Raw genomic sequence first — 15,695 nt, forward strand, 5'->3', positions numbered from 1 at the left:
TTCTGGAGATCCTGGCACTCCTGGCATGTACCAGGCATGAAAAAAAGTGGTATTTTGGCTGTCTCTTTCCAGCAACAGAAAGGAGGTTGGAGGAGTTCAGGAGGTTTGCTCGCCTTTTCTTGACAGTCCTGAAGGCCACTGGGAATGGAGGGAAAGGATTGAGGGATGGAGGGAAATGATTGAGGCTCAGATCATTTCCTTGTGTGCTCCTACAGGCTTGCTTTGCTTCCCGTTATTGTCCTGGATCTGCTCCTGCCTGCTCTGCCCAGCAGGGCTGGGGGGCATGTGAGAGCCAGCCTGGCATTGGGCTTGGAAAAAACCACCCTCCTTCCCCGCCACAGCATGCAGGAATAATTCAGCCAGCGACAATGCACTGGCAATGACTTTCCAGATCAATTTATAGCCTGACCTAAAGTTTTCTTCCTGCCCAGAGTGAAAGGAGAAGGAAGAAAGACTATTTTTTGTTAAAGATAGGTGTCTTTGGTGAAGTTGGTCTAAACCAGAGTGAATTTGAGGTCTTAACACAGAATCTGCTCAGTGCATGCCTTCTAACTCAAGTCATTGCTGCAAGTCTGTTATTAGGACTCACTCTGTAGATAAGGAGAGATGCTGTAAGCAGGTTTAAAATTTCCTAAAATGCTGATAAGATGGTTAAAAAGACATAAATCCCAGAATATAGTCTGACTATTTCTTAAAGTGGATCTCTTAAATTCCCAGAGTAAGAGAGAACTCTCTATCTCTGGTTTCCCGGAAAGGAAATAATAGAGTCGGATTAGCTCCGGGAAAGTGGCAGCCTTCCCTTCCTCTCCAGATAAGCTGGAGCAGCAGAGCCCATCCAGCAACCTGGAGGGCATGATCTGATCCCCAGCCACCAGGGATCCAATGGCCAGCGCCCTGCAGAGGCTGCCCCCATTCCCATTTCTGTGCACGTCACTCCCTTTTCCTGGAAACCACAGCTCTGCCCTTTTGGATGAGGGTTGGTGCGCGTGGGCGACAGGGGACACTTTGGTCCTGCCTTTTCTAGGCACTGTTAACAGCTCAGCAGCCCAAGGAATTTGCCTTGCAATCCCCTCTGCGGCTCAGCTTTCTATTCTCTATTCAAGAAGCATGAATGAACCAAAGCCTTTATTTGCATTCTCTTCAAATTGCCCTCCACCACGAGCATGAGACCTTTGGAAGTTTGTTGCAAGAGTAGCAGAGCCAAGATATTTTAGTCAGGCATGATGCCCCACCACTACCGCAAAAATCACTCCAGAGCAACTGCTGAGTCAGAATAAAGGGGACTGGATGCATTTGCTTCCCAAAGATCACAATGCAAAGCCTGGCAAGAGGAGAAGCAGGGAGGGAGGTCAGTGGATGCGGCATTCTCTGTCCTTGAATCATTTCTCTTGCAGGAATTTAGGAGATCCAACATCTCCCAAGCACATCTGAGAACAGGGAATGGCCTGCGCAAGGGCACAAGGATTTGAGGGAAGCCTTACAAAGAAATTCCATCCTGGACCACCATTAAAGATGTTGGGAAGGACATTTGGGACACCCACTGTTGGGTTCGGGTGGGGTAGGGGGCTAAAGCTGCCTGTCCTGCCACAACACAGGGTTAGCAAGTCAGCAGCAGCACGTTTGCAAGCCAGGGAGCCATGTGCTCCATTGTGGAAAATGCATAGGATTGCCTTCAGGTTTTCTTCCCTGGAGTTCCAGAAAAAGGGGGAAAAGTACCTTTGTTCTCCTTTGGCCTTCACCTTACTGCAGCTTTTAAAAAGTGAAGAGCTGGCCCTTTATGTTATTTTCAGTTCTGGAAAGCAAAAGTGTGTAACTTATTTTTTTTTTAGGCTTTCTACAGTTTTAAAATTGATCCATCATTTTCTCCTGCACCTCCTGGAGAGCAGTGTAGCTCACTGTAGGACACTGATCTCCAGCACAGCTCTTGTTTGGGGAGGAAGGAAGCAACAGCACCTTCATGTGCCCTGCAGAGAGTCAGACACCTTGGACATGGGGCCATCTGTCCCTCCCTGACCTGGGTGCTCACCTTCTGGAATCATTCAGCAGAAGCAAAGGCATCCACCCTTGGGTAGCCCAGAGCCTGGGGATGGCTTGTGGTCTTGGGCAACTGGATGCAGAGGGTGAAGGGCAGGCACCTAAACCTTCTATGTCCCTTCATTCTTTCAAATCCTGCCTTGCTAAAACCAGTCCGGTCCTGTGGGGTGTGCTGATCCTGATGAATCAACATTTTCCAGCAGAAAAAGTGGCATTTGCAATTTCCCAACAAGTCCTAATTGAGAGCACTCAGAAAAAGCAAACAAACAAAGGATCAGACCAAACAATGGCAGAGGGCAGGAAATGAGCTGGGCATCTCTGAGGAGCTGTCCTCACCCGAGCAGAGCATCGCTGCCAGGGCAGGAGTGCCAGCAGATAAACAGGGCTGTGCCAGATGGAGGAACCACCATGGCTGGATGTCCTTCCCCTCAAGAACATCCAAGCAAACCTGAACATCTGCCTTTTGGATCAGGGTGGTATCTCCTGGATGGCTGGGATTGCTGGTACTTGGCTGCATGCCTGAATATGTTGGTGGCCTTAAAATGAGCAATAACTCTGGTTTTTTTTCTTCTTCTCTTTTTTATTTTCAGTAACACTTGTCCTGACCTCATGGTTCACCGGGATAGGTAGGAGAATTCCTTCTAGGGAGTCCCCTCTAGAAACCACTGGAGCTATACACTGTGAGGTTTGGTGGAGCCAAGTAGCTGAGGAACACAATTTATCTTGCTGTGCTTTCCTAACCACATGATTTTGGCCTGAAGCTGCTTGTCACAGTTGAAAGCTCTGCTGCTGGGAGTATTCAGTGGAGCCCAGCAGAAGGGGTGATGGAGAGGGATGAAAAGGTGGTCAGGGAGAGCAGGACTGGCTGAGTAGCACTGCAGCACTTGTGTGGCACCTGCAGGAAGAGGCCGCCTTGAGACAGCTTTTGGCTGCATCAAGGGAATTTGTATGGAAGGTCACCACGGGGAATCATGAGTGCTTTCTGATTTCATTTTTTATGTCTGCATCTTCTTTTCAGCAGCACATCCAGCTGCTCTTCCAGCCTTTCAGTTTGTAGTGGTTTGGCCAGTTTTGTGCTTGTGATAGGATTGGGGGTAATGCATCCTGGCAGGGCTGAGATGGCAGCTTCCATCTGTGCAGCTCCACTGGAGGCAGTCGGAACTGGTTTGGGAAATGAGGCTGCTAAAACCACAGGCTCCTCTCAGACCAACTTTCAAAATCTGTCACCAGCAGAATGCAGCCCTGGCTGCTGCTGTCACCTCTGCCAGGCTGAGCCCATGGCACAGAGCCCCTCTGCATGGCTTTCAGCAGAGTGCCCCCAGAGTCCCTCAGCAGAGAGAACACAGCCCTTCCCTACACTCTGGGACACTCTGGCCACTCTGGCACTGCTGGGCAGATTTCCCTCACAGAAAAGGGCAATTCTGGGACCAGATAATTGAATGAGGTTTGCAGCATCAGGAGCAAAGATACTGCCCAGCACATGGAGAACAGATTCAAAACTCCTTCTTGGATTAAATCTACTTTCAGTACATGGCTTGTGATATCCTTGTGAACAACAAGCACATCTCACAGCAGGGACTCTCCCTGGACTTCCCACGAGCACAAGTAGGAGCTAGACACACTTTCTGAATTGGCCATGGTGGTCATCCATGGTTTTTCTGAGTACAATGAATAGGTGACATAATTCTTTGCCTAATCTTTACTGTTTCCATTATGTAGCTGAGGAAGTTCAGTCTCCAGCTGCCTGGCTATATTTGGGCTGTGAACTGCAGGAAGTTGATCAGCATGACATTGTTACAGATGTAATGTTTCCCTAGCAAGAGAAGTCTTGTTTAAACCTCTTTGCCTTCTCCTTCTGGTTCTCCAAGCACTGGGTGTGCCGGATGCTCCATATACCTGCTCCAAAGCTGTGTAATACCCTTCCCTCCCTCATTCCCATGGAGGTCATTCCTGTGGCAGAGGGATAATCTGAAGTGATGGCTGAAAAGTGCTTTACCCAAGCATGGACCCTGACGCCCTAAAGCAGAGTAAAATATGTGGACACATGAACCAGTACAGTCCTTCCAAGAGATCCACAACATTTATTCAATTGCTTTGAAGGTGCGGTAGCATAAGTGCATGTTTCTGGCCCAGGAGCTCCTCAGTGCCAGCCCTGCTGCTAGTTGCAGTAGTTTTCCAGCTGGTAGAGGGAGCAGGTGTTGTGGCAGCATTGCTCAACAATCCCTCTCTTCACTTTCTCAAACTCCTCCTGCTGGAAGGGCAGCTCTCCCAGCTCGCCGTGCAAGGGACCACTCACTGCAGGGGAGAAGAACAGAAGGTGTGGGACATTACTCAGCACCAGCCCTGGCTCCTGAGCCTTCCACACCCCCTTAGCAGGCCCCAGAGTTTCAATCCAGAGTTGGCTGGAAAATGGGAAGGAAGTTGCACAGGTTTCTCCAGGTTGGTGCTGCTGTAGCACCCTGTTTGCTCTCCCAAAATAATCCTGTGGTGTCCAGAAGATGCCAAGCTGAGTGACTATTGGCAGTGTGAGGGATAAAGGGATACAGGGGCTTTACTGGGGAAGCTGTGTAGAGAGGAAGAGAAATCCTGAGCCCTCCCTGGGGTGAGCAACTAGTAAGTGAGATGTAAAAATGGGATTGTCTGCTCTACAGAGAAGAGTTTGGGACCACAGAGCCCTTTAGGCAGTTACCCACTCTTCTGGGAGCCTAGGCAGACAGCTGGGATGTTCATGGGATTGCAGGGGCAGTCCAGTTATGAGGCTGGGTGCATTTCCCAGCTGTTCCTGAACAGCCTGATTCAGTTGGCTGCCTGGATAAAGCCCCAAGCTGACAGAAAAAGCATTTGTGTGTGTCTGTGTTCACAGCTGGGGGCAAGTTTTTAGAAGCAATGATAAATTAGGGTATTTGGACACAGATAACACTCAGAATGATTATTTGCTGGTGAGAACTTGAAAACTTGTGCACAGATCTGTTCAGGTTTTAGTTGCCTAATGAAAATATGGAAAATGGCAAATAAATCAGTGAGTTTTTCCTGCAGGAAGAAAAGAGCTTTTTAACAGCAAAGAGAAAATGCCTGGAAAGTGAGAATGAGATGTGGTTTCTAGGGCAATACAAGTACAGTACAAGATGCAAAATCCCCAAGCCCCCAAAGCGTGAGGCAATGAACAAGGCACAAGAGTAACAGAAAATCATTATGCTAGTGTGCTAGATGGGAAATTTGGAAAAACTTGGTCCAATGTTAAGCAGAAGAGGAAATAGCCAGTCAAAGTTTTGTGATTTATTGTCTTCATCCTTCAAGCCAGCTGTGAGCAGACTGTAAACATAAACAGATTGTGTGACAAAGAGGTGGCAGCTCAGGCAAAAGTCCTGAAAAAAAGGTAGAAAATCCTCAAATACTTGCATTCTTTTAGGCATAATTAAAATTCTCTGTACAGTATTTAGGTAGTTTGGCTAATGAAACCTCCAATCCATTTGTGGTGGTGTCCAGAAATGAATAATCAGAGAATGGGCAAATGACATCCCGAACAAATCATGGGCAAACCCTCTGCTAGGGCATTATCTTCTTTCACCTTACAAAGACCCCTAAGACTATTTCACAGGGTGGTTACATACACAGGAGAGAGAATTGGATATAAATGAAAACAGTATGTGATGGGAAGAGAAATGGTGGGAGAGATGTATTGCAATCAGGGGATGTTAAGTGAAGGTTGATCTTGAAACTAGAGGATTAAATGGGTGCAATTTGCACAGGGGTCTCTTCTTCATCTATTCACAGTCTTACTTAGAAGCTTGGAAGCCAGTTCAGTGTGCTTCTCCAGGCCTCACCAGCCAGCAAGGATGTGGACAAATGCAGAATTGCATGTTTAGAGATCTAGAAAATATGACCTAGGAAGGCAGTAGGGTTGTGTAGCTGAGGAGAGGTCAAATAGACATGGGAACAGTATTCAAATATTTTGAAAGCAATCATAAAGATGAAAGGACTAGGCTCTTCCCCCTGTCCAATAATGAGAAGACAAGAAATCATTTACAGCAAGGGATGTTCAAGTTAGATATTGGGAAGAAACACTCAAGAAGAAGGTCAGTTAAGCTTGGGAATGGGCAGCTCCAGAAGGCAGAGGAAGCTTTCTCTCTGGAGGTTTTTATGAATGCAGCAGACAAACATGGCTGAGAAATAGAATGGGAACAACAATGGGGATCCTATCTTGGGGCAGAAAGAGGCTTATCGAGTTCCTCCCACCCTTATTTTCTACAAATATTCCCAGGCTGGTGTAACGACCACGCTAAGAAACAGACGAGTTTGAGCTTCCAGGCACAATTCCTTTTGCCTCATAAATCCTCTCTCCCTGCCCGCCCTCTCATCTGCCTTTTTAACCTGGAGAGCTTTTCACTGGCACGCCTGGCTGTTGGTATGCCAAAGGTATTCCTGGCATTCCCCACGGAGGGCATTCCTGGTGTCACTGTCAGACAGGCGGCTGTCCTATTGGCCAGCCCCACTTACTTAGAGGCTGCTCAGCATCCCGCCGGGCTTTGGGCTGGTAGAAGAAGCCCCTCTCGCCACAGACCAGGTACAGAGCTTCCACCAGGTGGGAGCCGCAGAGGTGCTGGTTGACAGCGGCGTGGCTGCTCCCGGGGCCCGAGAGGGCCAGCAGGGCCAGCAGGGGCAGAGATCGGATCCACAGAGCCATGCTGGGCTGGCTGAGGCCTGGGGTAAAGAGGCAGAGCAGACACAGGAAAGTCTAGGAGGTAAAAATAGGTTGTAATCAAGTATTGTGTGTCTTTCAGCTCCTCTGGAATGAAAATGAGACTAAAGTAGGAGATGGACCTTCTAGTTTGAGAAGGAAGGAGAGCTTTGTGCACCAGGATTTACAAGTGACAGTAAATGACTACTGACTATAACCATGAGTCCATCTCCATCTCTATGCTCCATCTCAGGCTCAGGCTCCCTGCTGTCTTGCCTGAAAAGGCAGGCAGAGCCATCCCACCAAGCCCTCTAGTGTACATGGCCTGGAGAGCCAAGATCAGCAGCCCCCTCCAGAGGAAAAACCCTCTCTGCCCATTCAGAAGGGGCTGTAATGTGTGATGATGGCCCAAAACCAGCCCAATCTCCTCAAAGACCTGAGGAGGTCTCATTTTCTTGAGCCATCCAGCCACAATTGTCACTGCCTGCTTCATCAGCTTAAGAAGACAGGTCTGCACAATAGGTAGAAAGTAAAAGTGAGGCAATCCAACTTACCCAAGACGAGGCAGCAAGAAGTGGAGAGAAGTTCACTCTGAGGGATGAAGATGGTTGGTAGTAATGTCCCCATTCTCTCTTTCCCATATTTATATGCTTTATGTTCGCCCAAGTGACACAAGAGCTACTAAGAGCCCCTCCTCCTTGATGACACTCCAGCCAAAATTTTTGCTACTTGTGCAAATTAATTTCCCTCTGCGTAGCATCCTCAGGTCTTTATGCAGGTTAAGGTAGAAGCAACTGTTTGCTGTTTCCATCTCATTTAGTCTGCTCTTTTCACTTCCCCAAGCTCTGTCCTGAGCCATCAGTGGACCTTTTAGCAGGAGATAATGGTGCTATTACAGCTGCAATGACTACTAATGACACTAATGCTGGCAATAGACACTGTTGGCATTGAGGTGGTTCAACAGCTGCTTCTAAAATGTAAAATTAAAAGCAAACACGTTAATCTGTTTGATTTTTATCACCTTGGAAAGTATGCAGCAATGGGACCAAGTGGTTGGTGAAATCATGCTACTGTCAGGTGTTAGGGGAAGGAAAACACATTATTGTGCTCAGGCTCCCTGGCCACACGGTGCTCAGCCATAGACACGCGTCCACAGCTTGGGCAGGGGAGGAATAACATCTGCATTTTGCAAGAGACCTTGGGGGTCCTTTTGGCTCAGCACAAGGCCAGAGTTTGAACATTTGAAATTGTGTTGTGAAAAAAAAATAAGCGTTTTTCCCTTCTCCCACTGAAAGGTTCCCTCTTTCACCTGCCCCTTCAGATTCCTGTTTGGAATTAAGCAGAGTAAAGGCTCAGTCTCTGCCATGTGCACCTGGGAGCTCTGAGCATCTCAGCTCTTCTTGCTGGGTCCAAAATGATGTCTTCACCACCAAGAAACATTTCTGGTAAATCCCAGTGAAAACCAGGAGATACCTGATTACCTCCATTCTGGCTGGTAAGTTTGCTTTTAAAAGGAGATAGATGGTGGGTCAGCAGTGGCCCACTGGCTTTTATGGGTCTGATTTTGGCAACAGATCTAGCTCTTGCTCTTTTTCACAACATTATACAGTTTTTGAGTACCTTTGTGCTCAACTTTTCTGCCACCAATGGTGAGATTGTACTTTATTCTACTTAAAGTATGCTTTCTTTTTCTTTTCTCCTTTCATTTTTTTTTCTACCTGAAAAGGCATTTAATATGCTGGGTATGAGATCATCTTCAAACTTCCCATTGCTCCAACTTTTGAGATTTCAAGTGTTCAGGACTACTGAGTAGGAGACATTTTCTTCTGTTTGAACTCTCTTGCTTGTTTAACTTGTGTTAATCAGCCTGATTCTCCATACACAGGACAAATCAGAAGGAAGCTCACCGAAGTCAATGCAAGGCCTTGAGGTTCTTTGAATAGTCAAAGCAATTCCATCCATCAACATTTAGGAGGTAGGAAGTGCCATATGCCCCTGTCAGGGCTGTGAGTGTGAAGTATCATATGTTTGCTAAATGACTGTGATTGCAAAAAAGCTCGTGAGAAGCGCTAAATCTCTGATGAGCACACAGGCACAGGACCCATTTGCTCAAACGGATGCAAGACAAGGTTATCAGTTACATCCCCTGCCATGTAGGTCTCTCAGCCCGCTGCTAATAAATCCAAGTTGTGATGCTCAACTACAGCTAATAGCATTTCTGCACAATGTGTAACACTATCTGTGCCTCTCTTCCCCTCAAAAAAGATATTAGATGTACTTGAATGACCTAGTGGTATACCCATGGAGAGGGGCTCAGGTTTCAGCAAGACAGGAGTTCAGGGAATTCACTTACTGAGACCTTCTTACTACTGGATAAATTAGTGGGGAATTAGCAGCTGCATAGGATAAAACCTGGCATTTTACCCCAACTGAAGTAGATTGCCAGAGCCTAGAGCAGAAATTTTGTCTGACTCATGCTTCCTCCAGAGCAGGGACCTTGCACCTGGAATCTCACACAGAGAGGACACCCCTCAGAATTGCCCTCCATATCCCCTTGGCAATCATTTGCCTGCAGTCATCAGGCACTGCTGGCTGCAGTTTCAACAGCTCCGGGTTCCACGGACCTCAGTCAAGTGATTGCCTTGGACAGGCTCCTGAGCAGGGTGTTCCCCAGGTTAATCACATGCTGAGAATTGCCATTCAGGGCTTTCCTGCTTGCACTTTTGAATGCTACCTGAGCTCACCTGAACTCAAGTTTTATTGACACAAGGGCTTTGTAAGGAGACTCCTCCATCCACTACTGTGTCCCTTCCAGGCAGCTTCCCTGCCGGACTCTCCCCTTCCCTGAGCCTTACACCACTGGTGTCACAAAAGAAACTCTTTTCTTTTGCTTTGAAAGTGCCATGTTCTTAGCCCAATGCTTCTCCTACTCTTGGCTAACCAAATCCTGGATGTAGCTTCAAAAAGCTGGTGGCATTCCTGCAGCATGCTGCAGCCAGGGAAGGGCTGACTGTACCCGAGCGTTCAGGAATTCCTCTTGGCTCACTCTAGTTTGGGTACAGAAATAAGCCAGAAGATTTATTGGAAGGAAAAAAGATATCATGCTGGCTCAATGTTCAGCACAGGCCAATTTTTTTTTCCAAAAGTTTGCTACTACGATTTTTTTCCCCTTCCAAAATATGATCACTTTGATTATTTATTGGAAAACGTATTTTCTTACCATAAATGGTGCTCTGGAATATGAAAAATGCTAGCAGTCATATAAATGGATATAAAACGGATACAAACCGCGGAAAGTTTTGTCTTAGAGGGAAAACTCCCATGTCAGCAGTGAACTGAGAAAGGGGGCCAACAGGGGAGCCCATTTCTCGATGGAAAATCTTTTTCTACAAAAAAAAATCTCCGCTTATTCCTTCCAGGCTGGGCTTCCCCATGATTTTTATGTCATTAGACAGCGATGAGCCAAGCACTCATGCATTGTTTCAGCTATGCAAGGCTCCTGTGATCCCCCCAGATCCTCAGGTCCACATTGGGCTCACTTGGCTGAAGGGCGGGAGCGGCTGGGTGGGAGTGGGCTGCTCCTGCCCTTCCTGCTAAAGCATCTCCAGACGTGACTCAAAACCACCTCCCTTCCTCACATCCCCCCCCAAGCCTGAGCAGTTGCATCAGTGGAACAAGGTTTAGGCAATCCCCAGTGTCATGTAATCGAGTTTTACAGTCCGCTGCCAGCACAATAAAATCTTTACTACTGTAGATGTCTTGCATTTTCAAACCTTCTCCTGAAAGAATACCAAGCCCACTACAGGGGAACTAGTTAACAATTACAAGTTTGTGCAAGTCTTAGTGGCAGCAGAGGTCAGGGCTGGCGCCAAGTGAGTTCTCAGCACCCAGGGAGCCCCAAATGCCACCCAGATCCCCCTCGCTGCCCTGATGCTCTGTGGTCACTGCCACTGTCCTTCCCATGCCTGTGTGTGCATTGCCCCAGAGCAGCAGGGATCTACACAGCAGTGACCGCAGACTCCTCTTCCCTGTGGGGTGAATTCAGTGGCTTTTGAAGCAAATAGCCCCAGTGCTCATCTGCCCTGCGCCAGCAGCCTGCTGGAACACAGCCCCAATCACCCCGAGGGGTCTGCGCTCCCAAGAGCAGGTTTTGGGGGTGACCAGCATCCTTGGTTTCCACCTGGTTTCCAGCTGCTTTGCTCCCAGGGACGTGTCCAAGCACATGCACAGTGGCATGGGTGTGAGATGAGGGGCAGGGAGGTGACCCTGGCACTGAGGAAGGGCATTAATTCTGGGAATACTTGCAAAGATGCCTGCAAAGGTGCATTGCCTTGGGGAGAGAAGGGGCTGATGTAGCAAAGGGTGAGGCCTTGGCTTATCTGGAGTCACACAATGAGAGATGCCCTTGCCTCAGAGGGGGCGTTGTGCAAGCAGAGCAGGAGGGTGCTCGCTTTGGTACAAGTAATCTCGGCTGCTTCCATAAGCTAATGCAGGCTGGCCTGGTTCCCCACTGCCCCTCCAGCCACCAGCCTCAAGCAAGGTGCTCCTGCTGCACTGTGGCCTTCACAATTTTCCAGGCTCTCACAGGTCAGGGGCATTATCCTGCTGCTTGGAGCACAAAGGACAGGTTAATAAAAGAGCAGGGGGTGTCCCAAAGCTCAGTGTAGCCCAGCAGGTCTGAGCCATCAGTTCCCATCGGCTCTGGGCTGGCTGTGAGCACAGGCACTCCCTGGAGATGCAGCTCACTGGCAGAAGATGCAATTGGCAATTCCAAAGAGGCAGTAGATTTCCTAAAGAAGAGAGGAGATTCCCAGGTGTGCTACAGCTCTGAGAACAGCCTCCTGAGGCTCAAACCCTCTGGCCACCCCTCCTGAGTGCATAATGCCTCTCACAGGGACATGGTGACCTTTGGCAAGCCCAGCTCACCAGGGACCACTGAATTTGCAAATCAGTTTGGTTGCACCTTGTTCAAGTCCTGCTGGCCTCTGCAGGCTCAAACCTCTCCACAAGTGCAGCTACCCAAGTAAGCTCAACCAAAATTAATGATCTCCAGAGTAAAGCTCCCAAAATCTTTCACGTCCACTTTGGGAAGAGCATATGCAAGGTTATAAATAGAGATGGAAAAAAACAGCTATGCTTCTTTTAACCCTATGAAAATATTAGCAGCCACATGTTTTTTGGGAAGGTAAAGAAGAAAATAGCACCTAAGAGCTGTTATTAGTTCCTAGAAACAGCTATTAGCAAACACAGCAGAACAAATTAGTTTGTTTATCAAAGGGGAGAAGATTAACTCTGTGGCTATTAATGGCCCAAAAGTAATCCTTGGTGGAGATGGAGAAACATTAGAAGAGGTGATGACACCCTGCCAGAGGACAAGTACTGAGAAACAAAAGTAACAAATAACTTCCACTGAGTGGAGGTGCACTGGAAAAGCAGCCTGATCAGCACCAATCTAAAAATACCCATTTTCAGCACTGATACCACATCTGTCCTTGTGCCATCGAGTCCATGAGAACAAACAGTGGATCTTGACCCAGTCCTCAGGAAACAGCCATGAGAGGGGCCATTGAGTCTGTCACGGAGTTTTCTCACCTACAAAATTTTAGGCACTAAAGTCCCATAGTGCCACCACCATGGCTTCCACAGCAGGTGGCATCACAGGTACCCTTTGGGCCTGGAGAAGCCTTTGGTGAAACAGAGCAGAGGATGACCTGGTCCTTGGTCATAGTGCTGGAAAGGATGGACAGACACAGCAGAAGGTGCTGGCTGCAAAAACTGGGTGCTATAAGCAGTCAAAGCAGCAAGAGGGTAAGGAGGGAAATGCCAAAAAATAAAGGAATGGTTTTTACTGGCTCAGACTGGATCTGTCCCAGCTGTAAAGTGGTCTCATGGATTAAAAATAAATCATTGTGTCACATACATCTGTGTTTTTGGCCACTTCATATTGATCTAAAACCCCATTTTCTCCATGACTTCTGGAGGTGCTGCTTGCTCCTTCACCTTCACAGGGTATACCTTGAGCTTCAGCACTTCAGGTTCCTCCAGCTGGGTTGGGACCTGAGACAGGCGCTGTGAGTTTTTCCTCCTTCCCCCTCACTCCTACAGCATCATCCATGTGGCATTTGGTGTTTTACCAACTGGCACAGCTCTGTGCCAAAGCACCTTTCTCAACACTGGCACTGAAAAAACCCAGCTCACCATTGCTCTTACGAGCTGTGGTCGCTCCCAGGCATCCATCTTCCTGGCACTGTCATTCCCCTCTCCCAGGGTGCTCCCCTGGGGCCAGGAGGACTTGCAGAAGGGCTGCCCCTTTTCCTGCTTGTGGTGGGCCAGACCCCACTGAGGAGTGCTCTGATCTCCCCTGCCAGGGAACGGGAACTCCCGGCTCTGATACCATTAATTATCACTGGGTAAGTGGATTGTTTGGAGCACTTAAAGCTACTTTAGGGATTTGGATGCACATGGGTAACTAGTCCATAGGCTTTCCTATGGGTTCCTAGACAAGGAGGTGTAAATCCTGCTGATAAGGCTTGTTAGTGATAGGGGGCTGGGCAGGGGGAGAAGGGGGGCTGTTTGGAGCCAGGCACAGGGATCTCCAGGGCCGGGAGGGTTAAGCCCGCTGCTGCAGCCCCCTCCTGCTGCTGGAGAGCCCCTGGCCGGGGGGAGGCTCTGGGGGGCTGCGGGCAGTCGGGGTCAGGCTGATTTACAGCGGCAGAGGAACCGGGGCTGTTAATTCAAAGTTGCCGCTTATCGGTGTTTAGAAAGCAAGCTCCGATCTGTTGGTTAGCGATTTGGCCTTTGCTGTAAATAGAGGGGCCCTGTGCCTTGCTCTGACATTTTTGTCTTATTATCTTGTCTCAGCCTCTGAGGGAGGTGGGAGAGTTATTTAAGGCTGACCTTAGTGGAAGGAAAATGAACAACTCCCTTACCCCACCCTGTTTTTCTCTCACAGTCATTGGTAACAACTGTTGCATTGAAATATCTGTGCAAGACACTTAATCCTCCACCATCCCCGAAAATATTTTGTAGATCAATTCACCCTGCTGTGCCCAGAGAAAACAATCACAAGATACCAAGTAGAGCTAATGTCAGGAGTAAAAAAAAGGATTTTGTGTCATTATTTCTCCAGAAAAATCAATGAGGATAGGCCTTGAATCCATCAGAGAATGGAGATCACCATTTAGCCTGTCCAGTCTTGCATTGCTGTAGTTCAGGTTTAATTCAAATCTTTGTATCACGACTTTGAAAAGCAGTTGCTTCATCACAAGTAACTAAAGATAAACCTCTGAACATAATATACAGTGACAAATACAAAGTGGCTGATTGGAGCTGGAGAGAATATTTTGGATTTGAGAACATTTAGATTGAGATGCAAACCCTCTACAGCTCTGGAGTAGAGCACTCAGGGGGTGCACAAGGAGTTTGTGTGGGTCCCATCCAGCCCTGTTGGGATGTGCATGGGTTTTGGGAGGTTTGCTCTGTACAGAAGTAAACACGTGCATGCACTACAGCTGCCCCTGAGTGATTCACACCTCACACAAGATGTTCAAAGTGAATTGGTTAAGAGACATAGGAAGAAATCCTCGTCCATTTGGAGCACAGCACTTGCTAGACTGAAAAACATCTAATCTCCCAAAAGCTTGTTTTATTGACCTGTCACCGCCAACCCCACCAGCTGCACAAGGAGAGTACTGCAAGGCTACAGTAGCACATCTGGGGTGCAGACACGTGGGGTTTTCCAATCCCTTACCTAATCTTTGCAAACCTTTCTATCCAGTTAAAAACAACAACAAAACCAGAACAAAACAAAACAAACAAAAAAAATCACCACCCAAAACCCCCTCGTGATCAGTTTTCAAGGCTTTTCAGATACTTTCTGTTTTCAGCTGTGCCAGAAAAATGTCAAAAGATCATCCCTCCACCTAGAAAACCTAGCATTCTTTCAAACACTGTAATGAACAAGTGTCGGAAAGCTGAAAACAAATTCCTTGCAGTGGAAAGTGCAGTACCCATTGTGGTCCCTGGGGAAAAAGCCGAGTCTGATTTGAGGTGGATTAGCAGCAGGAATGACAGCTCAGGTCAGGCGCAGCCTCACAGAATCGGTTCCCCTCTCCGGGGAGGCGGTGCGTGTGTGCGCGCATACCTGCGGCCACGGCATTTGTAAATAATTGAGTTCTTCTGATCCCTGCCACCACGGCACAAGAAGAAAGATTTGGTCCTGAGGGGGCTGACAGAGGTTCAAGCCCCAGATCTGCCACTTAGACACTTCTTCCCAAAGCTGTTTAGGCATGTAATTACTTTTCCGGCTCTGTGCCTGGTCTGAGTCTCTGATTCTCTGCCTCCTTTTATCTGTCAGCTTTTTACAGGGACAAGAGTACTCCTCTACCTCCCAAGCATGTAATGAACAAGAATTCATTACAGCTGTAACACTTTAACGAGCACTGTGAAGATACAGGGTATCCTTACAAGTCCTAAATTAGGAAACTCCCTCTCAGAGTGCACTGGGGTGCCTGGATGCATGGCCCAGATCTGCACTGGCAATATATTAATCCACCTCTGTGCATGATTCTGGAAGGGATTTTAACAACAGAAAGGGTCTGGCTTTCATGTAGAAGCCAAGCTTGCAGTGGTGACTAGAATTAGTTTCCTCTAACATGAGGATAACTCCAGAGTAGGAAACACTTACGTGATTGGGCATACCTTCTGGTCTCTGGACTTGCATCCCGATCCTGGGCATCCTGTACCCCATCCACTTGGATGCAGCAGACACAGAAACAGTGAGAAATGCTGGGACAAAATGTATTTGGTGAAGGCAAGTCCCCTGGTGTTTCACTGTTTAAAAGAGACCTCCCAACTACTGTTTCATGCATAATTGTGCAATTGGTAATATCCTGCCAAAGAAAGGCTTAGATCATCTCGTCTGCAAAGCATTTTCCACCTCCAAATAAACATTTTGCACGAGTGCAAGTCGCAGGTCTTCCAC

General features: G+C 47.8%; 1 protein-coding gene across 1 annotated transcript; it reads right to left on the reverse strand.

Annotated features, from left to right (window-relative positions):
• Positions 1 to 4,105: 4,105 nt before the first annotated feature.
• Positions 4,106 to 9,860, reverse strand: INS (insulin). Its single transcript, XM_005486567.3, has 3 exons — positions 7,267 to 9,860; positions 6,532 to 6,735; positions 4,106 to 4,329 (listed from the first exon to the last, which is right to left on the reverse strand). Exons 1-3 carry the CDS (start codon positions 7,337 to 7,339, stop codon positions 4,193 to 4,195), a joined length of 414 nt encoding a protein of 137 aa, XP_005486624.2. The 5' UTR covers positions 7,340 to 9,860; the 3' UTR covers positions 4,106 to 4,192.
• Positions 9,861 to 15,695: the final 5,835 nt, after the last annotated feature.

Source organism: Zonotrichia albicollis, chromosome 6 (genome assembly GCF_047830755.1).
Source record: "Zonotrichia albicollis isolate bZonAlb1 chromosome 6, bZonAlb1.hap1, whole genome shotgun sequence".
Taxonomy (NCBI): domain Eukaryota; kingdom Metazoa; phylum Chordata; class Aves; order Passeriformes; family Passerellidae; genus Zonotrichia; species Zonotrichia albicollis.